The following is a 21,226-nucleotide window of genomic DNA, read 5'->3' as shown; positions in this document are numbered from 1 at the left end:
ATGCTTTTTGACCGGAAACTGCTTCAGACATACACAAAACCATTTAAAGAAATCATCTTTAAGTTTTCATAAACAAGCAATCTAGAAAAAAGGAAACAGTTGAAGATACTTTATTTCTATGGTAAGGAAATGTCACATAAGAGTCTTGATCATTTTATTAATTTGTAAAAAGTATTAAGTCATTTAGAATTAAAGACGAAAGTTCAGACCACACCATAAAGACATATTTTGTCTTCTTCTCTTCCCCCTATAATATGAACAAAAATATATTAAGTGCTAATTAAATAAATAGGTAATTGGTCCTATTATTTTATTTCAGAAAAATATTAGATAATGATTTCTTCTGATGGCATTCTCTGAAGCCTTTGAGATAACTTAAAATAATTTTGAGTTAGTTGAGTCACTAATTTAACATTGTGGGCAAAATTTCGTTTCAGTGTCTTTAAAGTTTTTTATTGAATTGTATTTCTTTTTTAAGAAAAGCATTTAACGATAGCTCTCGGGATATATTTGACTATGAATTGATATTGGGGAAAATCAACATTATATTTATCCTTTTCTGAATTTTTTGTTACCTGAAGTAATTTAAACTCCCAAAGCTTCACGAGTTTTTGAAATCAGTTTTGAACCCTGCAAATTAAGAAAAAATAAGAATCATCAGATAAAGAAATGGATGCCAGTCATACAGTTAATTCTCCACTATCCAAGGGTGAATTCACAGGTATATAGATTAACCAAGTTAAAAATAAAGATATACATTCCTGATGTCACCAAGCTGGGACAATGCAAGCCAGAAAGAAAAAAAATCCACTCATATCAATAGTAGATTTTGGTTTTCCTATACCAATCGCTAAAACACAGCCACATACTGAGAATTGCACACACTCAAACACATTTAATTATATTATCTATTGAAAAACTTGACAGTTCTAAATATAATCTATTCTTGGAATTTATATTAAAAAATCCAAACTTTTACGTTTTTAGTCTTATTAAGTTGGCCAAAAGGCTAAATTATAGAATATATTTTTTAAATATAGCGATGATACATTCAAATATATTTAGTAATACAAACTAAGGCTTATAAAATGTAGCCAATTACAAATCCAGCTAAAATTGCTAAATACTTAGATTAAGATACTTCCTAAGCTACTCTGTTGATATTCAAAGGCTGCTTCCAGATGAATTCAAACATATTTTCTATAAATATTTGCCCAGTATCGTGTGCACAATACATTTTCTATTAAATCCTTTTAATCCATTTAGCTGAACTGATAAATTTTAGGTCAGATAGTGTCTACATTATCGTCAATTAATTATACACTCAATTTATCATTTTCTCTACTAGGAAATAAATCAGAATTATTAATTCTTGTAATATGGCTTAAAATTATATTTCTTCCTAATATTTGGTTAGGAAACTGTAATCATTTTTTAAATGTCATAAAATTCTTCAATCTATTTCTAAATAAAACTTAAATCTCTCTGGTATTATTTTACAGATATACATCAGTGGGGGTATTATTTTCATTACTCATTGCAGAAAATTCTGTATCAAGTATTCTGAGTGTGAAAATGAGCTACACATACCTCTTCAGCAAAGCAGACTTCTTGTTCTTGACCTTGGCAGCACTTTTCCAGTAGTGCAGAAAAATCTGCAATGACAGCCTCAAGTTGTTCCTCTGTTATTTGTGGCTTTTGCTTCACAAGGTTAATGAGAAACCTATGATTTAAAATAATACAAAATACAAGAGAAGTCTGAGTTATATTTTTCTAAAACCCTTCCAGTATATTTTTCAGAGCCCTAGCAAACCTATCCGTAAACCATCATTGCATCAGCCCATCACCAGACTTGCTCATACACCTTGTCAAATACTTTCATCAGAAAGACCGAGGCTAGAAACATGCCACGTGTTCCACTGGTGTAGACTTGCACAGATTATAGATGAAACATTATTTCATAGTTCCACCATACTTATATGTAGTGAAATACAGTCTTTTTCTTACTTGCCTAGAATGTCCTTTCCAGTTCTCTCTTCTAAATTATGTCTTATCCAGACTCAAAGATCCAAGTTTCCAAACCCCCGCCATCCATAATTATCATAGCATACCTGAACACTGTCATACTAACTGCCTGCGTTACTCATTTAGCAATACTTTCATGTTGGAATTAATGTTAAATGGGGCAACAGGGAAGGCTTGCCAAAGGAGGTAGCATTCTTACCATACTTTAAAACATGCCCCAGATTGTGACAGAGAAAAAAGGGAACAGGTGTTCCAAAATGAAGGAAGACCATTTACAAAGAAAGCAGTAATAAAATGCATGGGAGTTTGGAGACCATGACTTGCATTGACTTGCATTACCATGACCATTATAGAACGCCTCCCACAATGAATTGAAACGTGCATTCCATTTCTTAACACCCATCCTTCATCGTTCAATCAAATATTATGGCTATTGTCTTCAAAGAATAAATAATGTTTAAAAAAGATTCAATAGTGTTTTTCTAGTGTTTTGAATGGAAGTACCCAGCCTTACTGTAAAGATATATCGTAATTTCCCCAAATAGATTGCCCGTTATTCCTCAATCTCTAAATGCACTACAATAGTAGTTACAATGGTGTTTTTACCAACAGGGAATTGTCTGCTTTAGTAAATTTTTCCAAACCTATGTGCCAGTAATGCTGTTGACACTGAGACAAAACTTTTTAAAGCCACTTTAAGTGCTTTGGGGTAATTCTCCTAATGAGCCCAAGAGTGTTGAATGTGTAAGATAGAAATCTCAACTAATATTTGGCGTTATCAGTCTTCTCCATGCCAGCAAATAACAATTTCTTACTGTTGCTTCATTGTTTGCAGTGCTACACCCTGAGCTTGACACAGATCCTTATGGAAGATGAACTTGTCGTCAGAAAATGGTGGAGGGACGTATGTTTCATCCACCACCAAGCTGCTAAAGCACGGTCTCCTGTTGGCATAGGAAGAAGTGCAGCACTGCCCAACACCAGGGTTTATAGGAGTCTCTTCATGCCTAATGCACAATTGTCCGATAATAAGGTCAGCCTAGTTAGGAGAATGAGTAAAAAAGAAAGCAAAGAGATTAAGCATTAGCTGTAAAACTGATTCAGTTTTCGAGAATATTATTGTAATAATTTTTAATGTCCAGTAATTTTTAATTAATATTACAGGAAAATGTGCTGTCTGTGCAGGACCGTGTGCTGCCATGTTGTCAATTCCTATTTACCTACTTGTTTGGGAAAAGCCTCAGGATTTATTGACAGATGTTCCTAGGTGGTGTTGAAGACAGTCCCTTCAGCTATTTGTGTCAGCTATTTGAAACATCTTCCAAAGGGGAAACAAATCTCTGCTGTGACCTAGGAAATCAATACATGGCTTATATTTTCCATGTATATCTAGTTGAGTTTTCCATTTTACTTTTGGGATCCAGGGAATTTCTGAAGATAGGAATAGCACAAACGTAGTGTCCTTTCATATAGATCTATGTCTATAGATATAGCTACAGATATATATCTATATATGTATATAGATAGATAGATAGATGGCTAGATACAGATATATCTAGATAGATAGATATAGATATAGATATAGATATAGATATAGATATAGATATAGATATAGATATAGATATAGATATAGATATAGATATAGATATAGATATAGATATAGATATAGCTACAGATATATATGTATTATATTATATACTATATATATTTCCTGTAATATATAATATATATATTTATATATTATATATAATACATATATATTGATATATTATATCTATCTATCTATATATATATATATACATATATATACATATATATGTATATATGTTATATATGGAGAGAGAGAGAGAGAGAGATAGCATGCTAGTATATGCCCTAACTGATAAGAAATAGGGATAGTGTGTGTGTGTGTGTGTGTGTGTGTGTGTGTGTCTTTAGGGCTTTCCTAGTTAGAATCCTCCTACCTTCCACACTTCAGAGATACTTCTTAAGCACCTACTAATAACTTGTAATGTGGGCAAACATATTTTGTGCATATTATGTATCAGGCTAGTGCTGAGTGAGTTTAGCAGATTACTGCGTGACAGCCATTCTATGAGGGCAGCACAATTTTTATTGTCAAATGTCAGATGAAAAAAAGCTCAAGCTTAGTGAGATAACTAGCTTCCCCAGTGTGACATGACTAACAAGTGTTGAAAGCAGGATGGGATTGTAGGCAGGAGGCCTCCAGCACCTCCACTCCTGAGGCATTACATCCTGCATCTTCCCCACATGTGGAATTCAATAAACGACAAAGGTGATGCTTAATCAAGGAAACTCTCCTTTTACTCTTCTAATATTTGGTGAGAAGTTCCAAGACATGAAGACTAACTAACAAATAATTCCCTGTCATTAAAGAGAGGAAAAAGGAAAAAAATTGATACACAATTTTGTTCACAACTGTGGGAACAAAATAACGGAAAGTAAGGGGGAAAAATAATAAAAATAAATCAACCTGTAATCACATGTGTGACATTAGTGATTTCACTAATGAGAACATGGGACTTACCCTGTTCTGTACCCTACACTTTGCCAAAGAGAACAAATTGTTCCTAATAGCATAATAAGATTATACTACAAGAGGTAAAAATATAAATACGGCTAAAAATAAAATGACTAATTTTCATCTATCAAAGATGAAGCTTTCTCTTTTTTCTTTTTAACATTAATGTATTTAGTGAACAAAAAAAGGAAATCATGAATTGAATGATGTGTTGTTGGTCATTCTATCTTCCCTATACATAAAGCTTGCTCAGACATTGTTGAATAAACTGGTTTTACTTCCACCAGCCGTTCTAGAAGGATAGGAAACCTGGCCTTGGGCTAACTGTTCAGAGCTGAGTTCTCACACCCCCTCTAACTAAAACTAATCAAACAAGTCTAGTAAAGCCACCTTCAGATTGGTTTTTGCCATTTTACCTACATGGGAATTAAGAATCTATTTTAATCCAATAGGACAGAAACAAGATGGGACTAAACAAAACACTCACCGCTCCCTCACCACAGGCCAATTGTTTGTCTTCACTGAGCTGGCAACAAGTGGCTGCTGCGGTTGCCATTTTCCTGGTGGAGGCCATCAGCTCAGGTGGGGTCAGCTGAGGGGCTTTCTTTGTGTAAGCAACAAGAAACCTGAAAGAGGCATTTTTCACCAAATCCTGCTAAGTCATTTACAAGTTTATGGACTCCTCACTTCTCAAAGACCCTCTTTTGGGATCAGAAGACATGAGCGCAGCTCATTTTTTCATCTACATGGTATGTGGACCAGCTTTTGAGATTGTTTACTCTAACAACCACTCCTTATACTCCCATCATACAAACATATCACAACGGGAAAACAAACTCAGGACAGGTTGACTCCTATTCCCAACTTCAGAAGCTTAATTGATTTTAACTTTGGTATTTTGGTGTTTTAATGATGATAGACTATGACACAATGGATATCTTTACTACAAAAAATCTGCACGGTTTGGGGGAACCCAAAGCCAGTGCCACAGGTCAGACTTCACAGGCCATTCTTGTTGCTTCCTAAATGAGGGAAATGGAAAAGGTTGCTTCTATCAGGGGAAATCAGTGATGATGTTTACACTGACTTCCAGGCTGAAATGGGGCCTGAAACTAGAGTAGCCATGGGTGACTAATTTAGATGTATATTTCCTTCACCAGTTCATAATTTTATATCACTAAAAATTCTACTTAAAAAAACGTACGCATTTTGTAGATAATATTCTCCTAGTTTTTGGAACAGGCCACAGCTTCGTTTTGCCAATGCTTGGCTCTCCTGGATATATTTCTCTAATTCTTCTTCCTGAAAATATAAGCATTATTACATACATTTTTTTTCTTCCTGGACACTTAATTTTGTATGTAGAAATTGTCCAATAATATTTTATCTTATTACAGTACCAACCTTAGAGAAAGCAATTTTAGAGGTTTGTTTTTCGATTTTTTTTTTATATTAAAGATGGTAAAAGATGGTAAAGTGTGAATTGTGAGAATTAAAAGCAAATGGACATTGGACATTGGGAAGATCAAGTTTAAAAGTTTGCACATCACAAAGTTATTTGATAATAGGATTCAATCTTTGAGTAAAGGATTACAGTTCTTTCTACACAAATTCTGGCCTTTCTGAAGCTGTTCAAAAAATGAATATTTTTATTCTGTGCTTCAAAGAACTTTTGTGTAACATTTTTATTTCTAAAGTAAGTCACTAGTTATTGACTATTAGTTAATAACTACTTAATATTTAAATGACTAGATAATAGATATAATTACCTAACCACGAGTTAATAATTAGATGCTTTCAAAGTAACAACATTTTTAATAGATAATATCAAACCAGTATTTCAGATTCCTCCCTAGAAAGCTAGGGAAATTTACCCCTTTATCCTGGCATTCAAGAGGGTTTTCAGACTGGGAACATTTCTCCAATAACTCCTGGTATCCTTTAGCGACTCTTAGAATTACTGGGACCGCAAGCTTAGTATGTCTTCTTGAATATTCATAAGTAAATCTGAAATGTGTGTGAAAAAATATCATGCTATTAGAATTAAGAGAAAAATTATTCCTTCCTTATATGGCATGCAGAAGTTAAAATTCAAATAAATAACCCTGGAAATCAAATGTGATTTGAATTATATGCATGGCAATACTATTCATACAAATTATAATCTCTCAAACTTTTAAAATGGTGTTTTGTTTTCTTTTCACCCTTCATTTGGCTTTTTAATTGTGCACTTTATTCAACAAATATTTTTCCAGTGCCTACTCTATGTAAGCATTTCTTTAAGCAGCAACTTTTCAATAATATATAAGATAAAATGTCTGACGTCTCAAAAGCATACATGAGAGAGAGACAGAAATGAATGAACAAGAAATAGGTCATCTAATTTCCAGTACTGATAAATCAATGAAGAGAAATAAAGGAAGATGGAAGACAGGGAAGGGGATGACACCTAAGTTAGAGTGTGTGGTCAAGAAAATTCCCTTTAGGTAGCTGTTTCCGACCGGAAGCCTGGGTGAAGTAAGCCACACAAGTGTCTGGGGGAAGATGATTCTCTGCTGAGAAAATTTCTAATGCAAAGAACCTTTCCAGTTGAAGAACTGCTTCTATTAGATAAACAATTAGCTGTGGATGTGTAGGGATGTATAAATTTAAAGATAAATCTTGAATTTATTCATTGTATTCCAAGGTTATAGAAATAGGTTATGTTAGTTCCGCCACCAAGAAATTGTCAGTATGGGTTTCTTAAATCTGGATTTTGTTCTTGTTTGCATAATTTTATTTAGCTGTATAAGCAATGTGTGGAAGTCTAATTTCAATGCAGGAATAGAGTAATATCTTCAGGGAATATTGAAGAGAAAATTGGGCCATTATTTTCATTACTACATTAGAAGCAGACTCTTAAATTTAGAAAGACCCTTGGAGATCGTTAAGTATAACATCCTAAGAGCTGTGCAAATCCCTCCTCTGATAGTGTCCGTAGATATACATTGTACATTAAAGGAAAATGTATTAACTGCTTGCTTCCCTTAAAGGCAAACAGAATGAGAACATGTCCTATCAATTACATTACAACACAATCCTATACTGCAAATGTCTCTAAACACCTTTTCATTTTCTTACAAAAATAAAACATGTATTCAATAAATAGAAAATAAACTATTCCAATAAAAGCCCTATCTAGCATTATCTATTGAGTTATATTTGGGGGGAAAGTTTTTAAAACATGCACAGTGAATAAGCACATTCTTAATCATGAACCTTTTAATTACAAAAATGTTCCTATCCTATGTGTAAGTTCAATGGTAGTCTTCATACGAGTCATACAGGGATGACAATGTTACTAATTCCAGAAAAATTCATTAAAAATAAAATACAGCCTAAAAAGCAAACCAGTTAATAACAGTAATGGTGAAAATCTCATCAATATAAGATAGATTCCATTCCTTATTCCCTAGTTATCTGCTCAAATATATTTTGGCTCAGAACATTCTAGCATTATTTTCACATAGTGAGCTCAAAAACCATAGCCTTCACTCCCTATTTCAACACAAAGCTGTCAGCCGTATAATAATCTTTACTTGTGCGAACATATCAATACATTTACAGAGTGTGTTTACCTTGCCATGAGGAGATCTTTTTCCCTCGAAGAAAACTGGTTGAAATCTCTCTCTCCTAAAAACCCTTTTAGAGTTGGAGATAAGCCTTCAGGCTTGTCATCATTTTCTGCATGAATTATGCATTGACCGAGTTCAAGTATGGGCAATTTGCAACATTCTGCTATTTTGCTTGACAGAGTATCTTGTTGAGAGCATATGTAGGACATAATTTTTCCCTGTAATAAGAAAAATAAAGTGTAAGTTTTTAATGATTGATTCTTCAATGCAGAACCTCAGGGCCAGTTCTATGAAGAAAGGAAAGGAGGAATGAAGGGAAGGAGGAAGGAAAAGTGGTATGAAGGGGTATGAAAGAAGGGGAGGAGAACAAAAGGGATGAAAGAGGGAAGAAAGAAGACATTTTACCTTGTCTCCTACTTTCTCTATACTTTGCCTTTCCTCACTCTTTTCCACCTACCCGTTTGTTCAAATCTTTTCATAGTTGTCAGCTAAAACCTACTCTTTTAATAGAAAGCTTTTAAAACCAAGAGAGAAATGTACTCCTCAAACCAAATGATACAGACATTGACGTATATCTTTCTATTCAGTATTGAAATTTGCTGCTAGACAACATTTACTGTTGATGTAACATGGAGAGCAAACTTTCAGCTCCATCTTTAACGGAACAATCTGCAGTGACCCACTATGACCTCCAGAGGGCAGTCTAAAGATAATGAAATGTCAGCGCACCCCAGTGGCCAGAAAGAAGCAGACCTTACGTATGGATACATTCCGATCACAGGACTAAACATTCTGTGCATTCTCCGCAGGGACAGTTAGATCCCATTATTTAGCCATTAAAATCCAACTCACATATCATACTGAAATTAATTTTTCCACTTTAAGAGAAAAGGTGGTTATGAGCTCCAAAAATTGAAAAACTGATTTTTTAAAAAAGACCATACAAATTAATAAAATTATCAATTAACACTGAGAAAACTGACTTCAAAGTAAGACAACATAGATCTTATTACTTTCCCTAACGTGCAGGTAAATACTTCTAAAGAGAAAAATAAATGAAATAGGAAAATCTGTCTTTGGGGCAGCCTCCTCTCAGTTCATCTTCCCCAACTCCTTACACACCAGGACCTCTGCCTGTGCTCACAGACTGTCACCTTCGGGCCTCCCCTGCAGCCTCACCTTTTTGCTGACTTCCAAGACTATCTCTGCCAGACTGCCTGCCATGGGACTGGGCTAAAGTGAGCATTTTATCTTCACTTTCAACTTTCTGGAAATGATGTGTAAGCCTCCTTAGAGAAGACGGTGTATCACAGGGGACCAGAGAGGGAGTAATTTGCGGATAGACAGGCCTCTTGTACAATATGTAGGAAGCCTAGGGTTGGCCAAAAGGGACCAGTGCCACACTGCTTAAATTGTGACTGACTATGGCATGCTCAAAGATTCTATTGTTGGGGTGGTTTGGTTTTGGTTTCTAATTCTCCTAGAAATCTTTATTCACACCTCTCTTTGACATGGCTAGCTTTACCTAATAGTTTCTTGCGTTAAGTTTGTTGTTTCTTGTGTGACTTTTCTGTATTCGTATGCCTTCCGTGTGCCAGGCATTTTGCTGACAGCCTATAGAGATAACAATGAACAAAAGAGATCCCCTCGCTCCAATGAGGTCACATGTCTTATCCTTCCTATCAGCCTATAAAGGCCTTGAGGTCAGCTTGTGCCTTCGTAGCAAGTGTCCCTAACAGTGGCTTGTGCATAGGAAGTATTCAATATATATCTGTCAAATGTAAGAACAAGTGGATGGAAAAACAAATACATTAAAAGTAAAGAGTCTTCCCCCCAAGATCTTATGTGGAGGCCTTCAGAGAGGTTACCATCTCCTTTAGAAGCAAGAATGAGTGCACACTGGTCTCACCAGAGGAGAACATCCATTAAGTGAAAGGAAAGATCAACAAAAAATGGTTCAGGTTTCACTATCAAGAAGTCTGTAACTTCACTGAGTCAGCTAATTACCATAACCCATAACCTGTGACCAACTCAAGTCGGATAGCTTTCTCCCATTTAGAATGAGAGCAAAAGAAAGAAAAGGGAGTAGAAATATCTCCTTTATAAGAAGGCTCTTCACCCCATCCTGCAGACACTCCAGCACATTTCCTCTGCAACATTCCTCATGTACGTGACTCACATCCAGGACCAGTTTCTGAATTTCAGTAAAATTAGCTTTTGAAAATTTTTGACTCAGTTTTGTAATGGTTCTGTAAGGATAAAAAAGAATTATAAATCAATCTTGGTTATCCATTAACATTAAATAACATTTATAGAGTATTAGTAGAGTTGAAACTCCAAAGAGAAAGAACTAAAATGTTTTTATTGCTTAAAAAGAAAAGGAAAAATGTTATAAGTCTTGTCGATTCCAGCCCAATCTTTCAAGGCTCTGTAAACTGTGACCTGGCCCCACACATGGTTTGGAAGTGATTTATCTTTCTCCAAAACTTTTCTTGTGTATTGCAATGAAATCTATCTTTTTGCTGTTCACCCCTGATGCCAAGCATTTGGAATCATTATAGTGAGTTGGTAGAAAAAGTTGAAAAGGATAAACAATTAAGAAATGGAAAATTCTATGAGAATGATAATCATTATTTACTCGGGCAGAAAAAAGTACTTCTGAGAATACTGGGAGGGGTGTATGTGTACAAATCAATAAAGTGGGACAAGAAAGTGGAGCAGCCTGAACATTCAGACATGTCATCATGCCAAGACATGTAATTGGCCCAAAAGGGAAACAAGAAATAAAAATTCTTGTTCCTTCTGCGTATTTCATTAAGTTTAAGAGATGTCTAGGTGAAACTGCTACTGCCTAGAGCAGCTGGTATTGTTGCTACAACTGATGAAGATGGGTTTTCTTCATAAATTTACAACATTTAAGTTTAATTGCTTATGGATATCAAATAATAGAGTCATTATAATAATATATAATTTCTATTTTATTACTAAGCTAAATTTAAATAAACCAGTTCATGAATCAATGTTTAACTTTCTAATGAAGTGAGAAGGTTAAGCATAACTGTGACCTCTTCCTAGAAGAAATTTCAGTCATTCTTGGAACTAACTCCATGACTAAAAACTTTAATCTAAGTCTCCACTGTGTATAATATTTTTAAATGTCATTTAACAAACAAAAAAGAAATAAATTTTGAATGCATATACTTAATACTCTGTGATTAGCAGCTCAGATGTTTTCCTATACTAGAATCTATATTTCATCATAAAATTTGAAGAGTACTTTAAACCAGATATGCAATTTAAATTTTTCTGGTAGTCACATTAAAAAATAAAATGGGACAGGTTAAATTCACTTTAATAATATATTTTAACACTACATATCAAAAATAATATGACTTTCATGTGTAACCAACATAAAAACCTATTAATGAGATAGTGTACATCCTCTTCTTCATACCAAGTCTTTGAAATCTGGTGTATATTTTACAATCAGAGCACACTCATTTGCACCTATGACATTTCAAATGCTCAGAAGCTACAAATGCTCAGTGGCTGCCATATTTGATAGCACAGCTCTAAACCATTGATAATTTTAATTTTTATATCTGATCTCAATGTCTCAGTTATTATGATACAGACAATTAGAGATCACTGACACAGTAGACAAACAGGTATAATAACAATAAATCATTGACAGCCATGGAACCAGACTGTGCCCTTGTACAATAAAATTGTTTTAGTCACATTTTTATGGGCAAATAAATAACGTATGTATGGCGTAGGGTGGGAACCTAATAAAATATTTCATTGTCAGAAAAAAAAAAAAAGAAATAATGACAAGGACCTAGAAAAACTGGCTTCTGATGTCCAGGACAGTGGTCTTGGACAAATTACTTTAATCTCTCTGGCCCTCAAGTTACTCGTGTGTAAAAATGAAGACTTTGGACTAAATGATTCAACTGGGTTTATAGTATATTCCTCTTCATTGTAACAACAAAGATAAAAGATGAGGTAGACTGGATGGATGGATGGATGGATGGATGGATGGATGGATGGATGGATGGATAGATACATAGATAGATAGATAGATAGATAGATAGATAGATAGATAGATAGATAGATAGATAGATGGAGGTAGATAGACAGATAATAGATTGATAGACAGATAAAGACAATCAAGGAAAAAGGGAGCCAGCAAATATGTTAAGTGTAAGAGTTAGCATGGTCAATTGAAAAACTTCAAATTTGCTTCGAGTTTTTAGCAGTTGCAACAAGAAAACAAACTTCAGTGAGTCACATTCCTTTTATCAGCTCAAAGAACACATGCTAGTTCTTCAAGCATGACGTTTTTTTTCCTCCTGATCCAAGATTCTAATATTATTGACTCAAGTGAATATTTTCTTAGGAAGCAACAATTAACATAAAGGACTTTATAGCAAACTAGGAAGCAACATTAATACAAAAAAATCCTTCTTAAGCCAAAAATATGAAATGACACTCAGTGAAGACTAATGTACTTTGAAGAGAATTTAGGAAAACATAGTCTAACTATGAGGTATAATTTGCAGGCCAGGGCTTAAAAGTATCTAGAAGAATAGACAAATGGTATATATCTCAGTAGTCTTTTCTAAGTATTATCTCATCTAGGTTAATAAGTGTGAAACAACGGACTGAACTGTGAGCTTCCTTCCAATCCTAAGATTTCATGATTCTTAATCACATTAGCTCTGATCAAAGGAAACTTCATTCTCTACAACAGTGCAAAGAGAAAATGAACTCAAATTGCAAAATGGTAATAGTTCTGCAGATCTCACCTTCTTCCCTGGATAGAACTTAAACTTACATGGCATGGAAGGTTCGGGGTCCAAAATTTTTCATTACTGAACATATATGTTGATTTAGCAAGCTGCTTTCTCTTAATTCCTTTGTAATTGGTGCTGCCTAGATATAGAAGAAACAAGGCATCAAGATAGTATGTATTTTCTTTTACAGGCTCCACTAATACAAAAACAACAGATATAGGTAAAATACGAAACTATAAAAAAATTTACTGCAATGCATTTTTGCAGAACTATATTCATTTATTTATTCTTTTAGGTTGGTTTATATGCATCTATGCCAGACAGATTTATTTTTAATACCTTGAAACAAAACCTTGTAATTTTTATATTTGGAATAGTGAATAAACAACTTACTTTTAGACAGCTTTAAAACAGATTGAAGGCTGATAACTTATTAAACATCTGCTCAGTCACAAAACCTAAGATTGTATTATAGCCTGACATTCTGGGCATAGTCACAATTCTTAGGAAATTTCTGTTGTAGGACTTCTGGTGGCAAGTTATTAATTCTGGATATTATTCTAGCTCTCTGAAACTAAGAAATCTATTTTCTTCTCTAATTCTAAGTTTTTTGTTTGTTAAATGACAATAACATACTTGACCCTTGAACAACGTGAGTTTGAACTCTGCAGGTCCACTTATATGCAGATTTTTTTCAATAAACACCTGTACTGTTGAATTGATCTACAACATTTTATACAGGGAACTTGAGCATCTATAGATTTTGGTATACTCAGGTCCTGGACCCAATCCCCAATGGATACCAATGATAGTTAAGTTTTGGGGAGAGTCAAAGTTATATGCAGATTTTCAACCGTGGTAGGGGATTGACACCCCTAATGCCCACGTGTTCAAGGGTCAAATGTACCTCAAATTTGGTCTAAGGATTAAAAGAAATAGTGAATATAAAGCATTTGTCATAGTTTTCACTGTTTTCTCTCTCTTGCTCCTTCTGTTCTCCTTTACTCCATCTTCTTTCAATTCCTTCTTTCACTACTTACGCCTCTTTCTTTTATTCATATTATCACCTCTATCTTTGTCTTTCTCTATTCCCACCAAACTCATTTCCTTAATAATAAAATAATTTTGGCGGAATAAATGAATAAAAAGAAAGCAAATCCAATTTTTTTTGTTGTTTTCTTTTAGCCCAATGAGCATCAGACTGCTGAAATATGCTCTATTCTGGAAATTATTTTCCACACACAAAGTGTATTTCCATTTTTAACTTTGTTTGGTTTTAATGAGTCATAGCCAGATATTCACACAAATATAATACCTTTGTTTGGAAGCATTCAACTGCATTTTCAGCTTTGCAACAAGGTGGAATTATCTTGTCATAGTGAGAAGCCAGAGAAAGAACTGTAGGCGCATACAGGAAGGGATTCCTTCTTGCTATCTCATAGATGCATCTATGAAATGAAATAGAACTGTAAGGTTTATAAGCACATAAAAGAAGATTTCTACTGCTTGAAACTGGACTCTGGAGTGTGTTTAAGAATTCATAAAACAATCATATTTTTTCCCATGTGCTGTCAAAACTTTTTCTCACTAAAAATCCCTAGGGGGAAAAAATCTGACAACTGATACCATATTCTAATTTAAGAACAAAATAGGCAGAAATGCTGACTATGATTTTTATTAAAGCGTTCTTTTCAATAAGCCTACTCAGACATGTTTCAGGAGCCAGCAAGTACACACCACCAAGTAAAACAGAAAGGTAGATTTTTTTTTTTCCTCATAAATGCAGAATGGAATTATCCACCTTGGCAGGTCTGCAAAGCAGAGATATTCTAAGGGCAGGCTCCCTAGTTCTCTGGCTTAGGTAGCAACATTGGAGATAGAAGTGATTAAGTGTTAGCTACAGGCTTTCCCAACAGAGAACCTGAGTTCAAACCCCAGTTGGGGATGTACTAGCAGTGTGCCCTCAGCCAATTGTTCTAACCTTCTAACCTTCAATCTCCTCATCTGCAAAATAGGAAGAGGAAGAAGAATGAAGAGGAAGAGGACAAGGAGAATTCAAAGGCTGCTTGTCAGCACTGATGTGATCATATGCTCCAAGCACACATGTTGCCATAACATGTGCACAGTAAGTGCACAATAAATGTTAGTCATGTTTGTGTGTCTTAACTATTCCTGGATCACTAAATTTTTTTTTTTTTATTGCAGGAAATTTATTGAACACAAAACACCAAATATTTGATTCCAGAAGAAGTCATTTTGTGTGGTACTTATATATTCTTGGGCAGACTACACTTGAGAAATTAGAAGGGAAAAACCAAGGTGCATCGCAGGAGACTAAAAGAACAACTGGTGGGTGTGGTGTGTGGTCTCTACGGCATCTATGTAGCATTCTATGGAACACAAACACACACTCAACATTGCTCACCTAATTTCCTAGTACAGGACCTCAGCAGATGAAACACCAAACATTATTTCTACTTCTCCATGTTTTACAGTAAATCTGTAAATTGCAGAGATACTAGATTCTGTTTAGTACTGCTCCCTTTCTGGGGATTTAATCTACCTTTGGATCCTTACCGGTTCATGAATGTCTCTCTGTTTTCTTCATATGCTTTACATCTTGTGACAGGTTCTGGAATTTGGAAAGGTGGGATGGATGTGTGACTGGCTTTTTTGTGAGCTAGTAAACAGTTATGTCTTTCCTCTTCACGTCGGCTGCAGCAGTCTGACAGTCCATACTTTTCAGGAATTTCCTTCTCATGGCAAATTTCTTCCAGAAAGGCAGATAGCTATAAGAAAGATTTACTTTTAATGAAAGACAACTAACTTTACTTAAAAATTCTGTAAAACACATGAAAAGTTTTCTAAAAGCCAAAATCAGGAGTATAGATTAAGAAAATACTTCCCCACACAAATTCCAATATACTTAATTTTTTATGCCTTTTGCAAAATGAAATTTTACCTTCTAAACTTGAGCAATACACATGACTTATTAAACAAATTTTTTTTCAAAGGAAAAAAGGCCATGAAATATTTTGTTCCCCTCCCCCCAAAATTTATTTTTCCTCTTTATTATATCAACAATTTGGCCCAAGGATATATACAAGCTCTTCTTTTTCATATAAGCCACTTTTCAGACATAGATACTTATTCCATGTGGAATTCTTATGATTAGACATTAATCTAAACTTGTATATTATTTTTTAGATCAAAATAAAAATAATTTGAAATGGAACAAAAAATAGCTACAAACACTTTTCATGGGTCATAATTACAGATTTAACATGTTTTAAAATGTACATTTTAAATGTTTAAAATCCTTAAACATCTTTTTGTTGCTTTAATTTTACCAAAGTCAGATGACAACACCAATATTCTGAAGAATGACTATGAGGAATACATGTATTTCATTCATTTCACAAAACACTTTATTTAGCTTTCATAACTGCTAATATTCTAAAAATCCTTGATATCTTAAGTAAGATTTCCAGTTCCCATTCTACATAAAAATTATGCCTTTAAGCCCATAAAGATAAATCACCAATCTGTAACATTATATTGAACCTCTCCCTGGAGGTAAAGTTGCAATAAATATGTAATGTATATTGTTTAATTTATACACATTTTTAGAAGATTATCACTACAAGCAAAAAACAGAGATGCAAAATGGGGATTTTTATTAAAGCATCAAATCATCAGAGTTAGAAAGTACTTTATATCTTTAAAAGGGCATCTCCTACACAATATTCCAAACACATTGACTTCTGGTCACTTCATCAACCCACCATGACAAAGGATTCTCTGGGCACTTTGTTCCATTTTGGGTAGCTTTAATTATTATAAAGCTGTTTTCTATATTGAGATAAAGTAAACAATAATAACTATCATTTATTGGATTTTCTACATTGGGATATCCTTATACTAAAAAATCTATTCATTGCTTATCTGAAATTCAAACTTAAGTGGGTTTCATGTTTTATTATTGTTTGTTTGTTTGCTAGATCTGGCAACCCTACATATGTGCTATGTACCTCAAACTCACTATATTGTAGGGTATCATTTAATGAAACTACCAAGGTTGTTACTGTGTTTCGCCGAAAATAAGATCTAGCTGGACAATCAGCTCTAATGTGTCTTTTGGAGCAAAAATCATTATAAGACCCGGTATAATATTCTATTCTATCCTATCCTATCCTATTAAAGACCCAGTCTTATATTATAGTAAAATAAGACCAGATTTTATATTAATTTTTGCTCCAAAAGACGCATTAGAGCAGATTGTGTTAGCTACGGGCTTTCCCAACAGAGAACCTGAGTTCAAACCCCAGTTGGGGATGTACTAGCAGTGTGCCCTCAGCCAATTGTTCTAACCTTCTAAACTTCAATCTCCTCTCCTCCCTTATTTTCGGGGAAACACAGTAGTTCTGGAGCCAGATGGCTTAGTTTAAACACTGGTACTGAGTTCCCTTAAGCAAGTTACTTAACCTCTCTGTGCTTCAGTTTCCTCAACTGAAGATTAGCATCTATACTTTAGGATTATTGTAAAAATGTAATAAATTTATATTTGTAAGCAAAGGTGATATACTGCCAGAGTCTTAGTTCACTGGATATCCATTCTGTTCATCAGTGCTATGTTCAATGTCATAAAATATTTTGATTATCAATGTGTATGTATCACTCTCTAGAATAATGCCTGCCACTATGTGCTTAATAAAAATCAACTCCTACTACTATTAATATATCAATCTCCATAACAATCCTGAAATGGAAGCTATTATTATCACTTATTTTACAGATAAGGAAATTAAAGCCCAAAGAAGTTAAGAAATATGCCCATGGCCACGCATATACTCTTATTTCAGAACCTTACCCCTCAGTTACCATGCTTTTATTGATTGTCTCTTTATAATAGGCACTCATTGTTTTCTCTCCTACCCTCTATAGCAATTCAGAATTAATGTAATGCCTCTTTCATACAACAGTTCTTTAAATGTTTAACTGTATTTCTCATGCCATCCCTGTATCTTCTCTTCTATAGGTTAAATTTTGGTCAAATATCACAGTGCTTTTTAAAAAGTATTCACGCACCTGGTTTTCTAGACATCCTGCAGGCTGCTCACCATCAGTGGGTTTCTCAATCACAGTCAGCACATCTTTTACCATTTTGTCTACTTCCTTATAAGTGGCTTCTTGAACAAACTGGGCAAAAAATATGGTAGCTCTGAAAAAAAGTACATATGAATGCTTAAGGAACAGACTTACGTCAAGCTTCTTTTTCTCAAGTTTAGTTTTTGTTTTCTGTTATGTTGCAACCTGTTTAGGAAGTAACCTTTGCTAAAACTTTATGTGAAATTAGGTTCTACCCATCCAGAAAAATGTCAGTGTTCTTCTTGACCTACTCCCATAAATATACATATGAGATAAGACAATTAAATTTGCGAACTTTCCACTGTGTAAGTGCACAGCAGAAAGTTCACGAATTTAATTGTCTGACCTTTTCATCTATCTGTTAAAAACCAAAGAAGTGGATTTCCCATGAGAACGGCTCCTCCTTTTTGTAATGCAACAGTAATGATCTATTTTCTTTATAGTTATCCATTTTCCTTAAGATTCCTTTTAAATTTAAGCAAATAATTGGTTATCAGACCACTTCCAGTGTCTATTCCTAGCATGATCAAAGTCTGACCCAAGAACATGGAGCTCAGGGATTGCGACACCAAAGTGTTACTTTAGCAGGATTCTGGTGCAACCAATAGGAGTAACACGTTATTTTAAATTTCTTATTAGAAACTCCAGAAGTGTGGAGCAGAAAGATAGCTTTCAAGAGAATAACATATTCTCTACAAATAACAGAAAATAGAATATTTTACCTCCTCTCTTTTGCTAGTAGGATTTAAACAGTATTCAGAATAAAAAATGTTGCAATATCAACTTGTTAGTAATGATGAAAAAATTTCCTGAATTTATATACGGTTGCCACTGATCAGATATCAACCTTCAGGTTCTAAAATCTGATTTGTCCAGTGGAATTGCAAGGAATCTAGAGGTTAACATGTAAAGCATGGACCAACAGCTCAACATCTTCAATATCAACTTGATATTCAATACAAATAACTTTTTCTGACATTGTCCAACTATCATTTATTGGATTTTCTACATTAGGATATCCTTATACTAAAAACTCTATTCATTGTTTATCTGAAATTCAAATTTAAGTGGGTTTCATGTTTTATTATTGTTGTTTGTTTGCTAGATCTGGCAACCGTACATATGTGCTATGTACCGCAAATTCACTATATTGTAGGGTTTTTAAAAACTCATAGGACTATCCAATTTCATTTAATTACTCAACTAAAATTATCATTGCTTTGCATATTTAAAGTGAATCTATACAAGCAAAACTTACAGGTCAGTTAAATTCACCTCTGCAGAACATGGGGAAGAATCCAATATGGAAGCTGGAAAGCAAAATAAACTTCATGAGAAATGGTGTTTTCCATTGTAACCAGGAAAGTACTCATTGTTACATGTAAATGTTTGTATTTAAGTTAGAACTGTACAGTTTTAGAAATGAGAAGACATTAGGGATCATCTGTCCAAACATCTTCATTTTGTACTTGAGAAAACTAGAACACTAAGCAATAAAGAATAATTTATAGTAGACTTAGCACTAAAATCCAGATTTATATTTTCCCATTGTTTGGTTCTCCCCTGTACTCTGATGCTCTAATAGGCTTGCAAATCAAATGGTTAAAAATGTTCACTTTACTCATCCTGCTGAACACACTTATACCGCAGTTTGCTTGCCTATTTGTATCCCAGTCACATTGTTTCTTCTTCAGACAACTAAATAATGACCCATTTTTTCCTGAAGAATAAAGATTTTACTGATATTACTTATTTTACCAGTCTGAGGGGGTTTTGTATGTGAAAGAGCCAGGATTATGGCCTGGTGTGTGTGTGTGTGTGTGTGTGTGTGTGTGTGTGTGTGTGTATACTTTTATATACACTTTTATATATACATATGTAAAAGTATTATATGTATACCAATTAAATAATGTACAAAAAAATTAATTCAACATGGAGCATACAAACCATTCATAGGTAATGCTAAGTACTGCCGTAATTTTGTAAACCTCTTGTAAAGTTACAAGTTTATCATTCATTTAAAGATATTCATTAATTAAATATTTTTTTCCGTGTGGAAAAACGCGTGGTAAATAAATCAAGACAAATGAATAAATGTAAATTCAACAATTTTGATATAGACAAAAGACAAAAAAGAAAAAACATAACTTACCTATTCCATATGCATTGCTATGCATTGTTCTGGATTTAGTAATATTTAGTAGGAAAATTAAAAACATTGATACCACCCACTTCATGGTTGTTATTTCGTTGTTGTTGGCAGTGGAGGGAACAGAATATTGAAAATCATGCTGAAATTCTTTTATACCCTTCTGAAGCGAAGCCTGTTAACTAGTAATCTTTTATTGGTATAACTGTTACTTTATTTCCTTAGGTTGCAAATGGACAACTTGCCAATAATTAACAGCACAGGGATTATTGCATTTAATGTTCAAGGACATCGGCCACTTTGGGGTAGAAAAAGAAAAAAACTTGCAAATTCCTTCCATGTTGCAAATATAACAAATATTCCTCTCAAACTACAGAGTATTCAAAGAGATGATTTTTCCTTAAGTTGTACAATAATTAATTTATTTCAAATTAAAAAGTTAACGAGACTATAAAGACACCAGACTTCATATGAAATTCAACTAAATGCATTAATTCATTAAAAAATATTAATTGAATGCCTGTCATCTGCCATGCACTGGACACATTGTTTGACCAATTAATTCAGACTTTCACTGAAGAATCCATTCTTGATTATTATGTTGTTGTTTAGCTCAAAAATCCTTTTCACTTGATTTGTGTGTTAATAATGTCCATTTTTAAGTATTTAGTGTACTACGTATGGCTTAACATAAAACTTAGAGTATAAACTCTGATGAACCAAGTCCTATAATGATTTTATTTGTTTCAAAATAATTTTGCATGTGTGTCAAACTGTGAAGTGGGTCAGCTGCACTGGTCATTTAACACTCAAGATGATTATGTTAATAGTAAATAATGGGCACTTACAAATGCCACCTGATTCTAGGAGTGGTTCACTGTATATCTTCCCTATCTATGAGGGTTCTCAATCTTGGCTGCACATTAAAATCACTAGAGGAACTTTTAAA

The 21,226-nt window shown here is 34.0% G+C and overlaps 1 protein-coding gene across 1 annotated transcript; it reads right to left on the bottom strand.

The window, feature by feature from the left end:
• Positions 1–94: 94 nt before the first annotated feature.
• On the bottom strand, positions 95–20,391 carry AFP (alpha fetoprotein). Its single transcript, XM_074318101.2, has 15 exons — positions 20,281–20,391; positions 19,387–19,438; positions 18,069–18,201; positions 15,558–15,769; positions 14,296–14,428; positions 13,022–13,119; positions 10,301–10,430; positions 8,185–8,399; positions 6,442–6,574; positions 5,772–5,869; positions 5,055–5,193; positions 2,841–3,064; positions 1,591–1,723; positions 576–630; positions 95–247 (listed from the first exon to the last, which is right to left on the bottom strand). Exons 1-14 carry the CDS (start codon positions 20,363–20,365, stop codon positions 586–588), a joined length of 1,830 nt encoding a protein of 609 aa, XP_074174202.1. The 5' UTR covers positions 20,366–20,391; the 3' UTR covers positions 95–247; positions 576–585.
• Positions 20,392–21,226: the final 835 nt, after the last annotated feature.

Source organism: Rhinolophus sinicus, chromosome 1 (assembly GCF_057876585.1).
Source record: "Rhinolophus sinicus isolate RSI-liver-muscle chromosome 1, RSI-T2T, whole genome shotgun sequence".
Classification (NCBI taxonomy): domain Eukaryota; kingdom Metazoa; phylum Chordata; class Mammalia; order Chiroptera; family Rhinolophidae; genus Rhinolophus; species Rhinolophus sinicus.
This window is presented reverse-complemented; position numbering and strand designations above follow the sequence as displayed.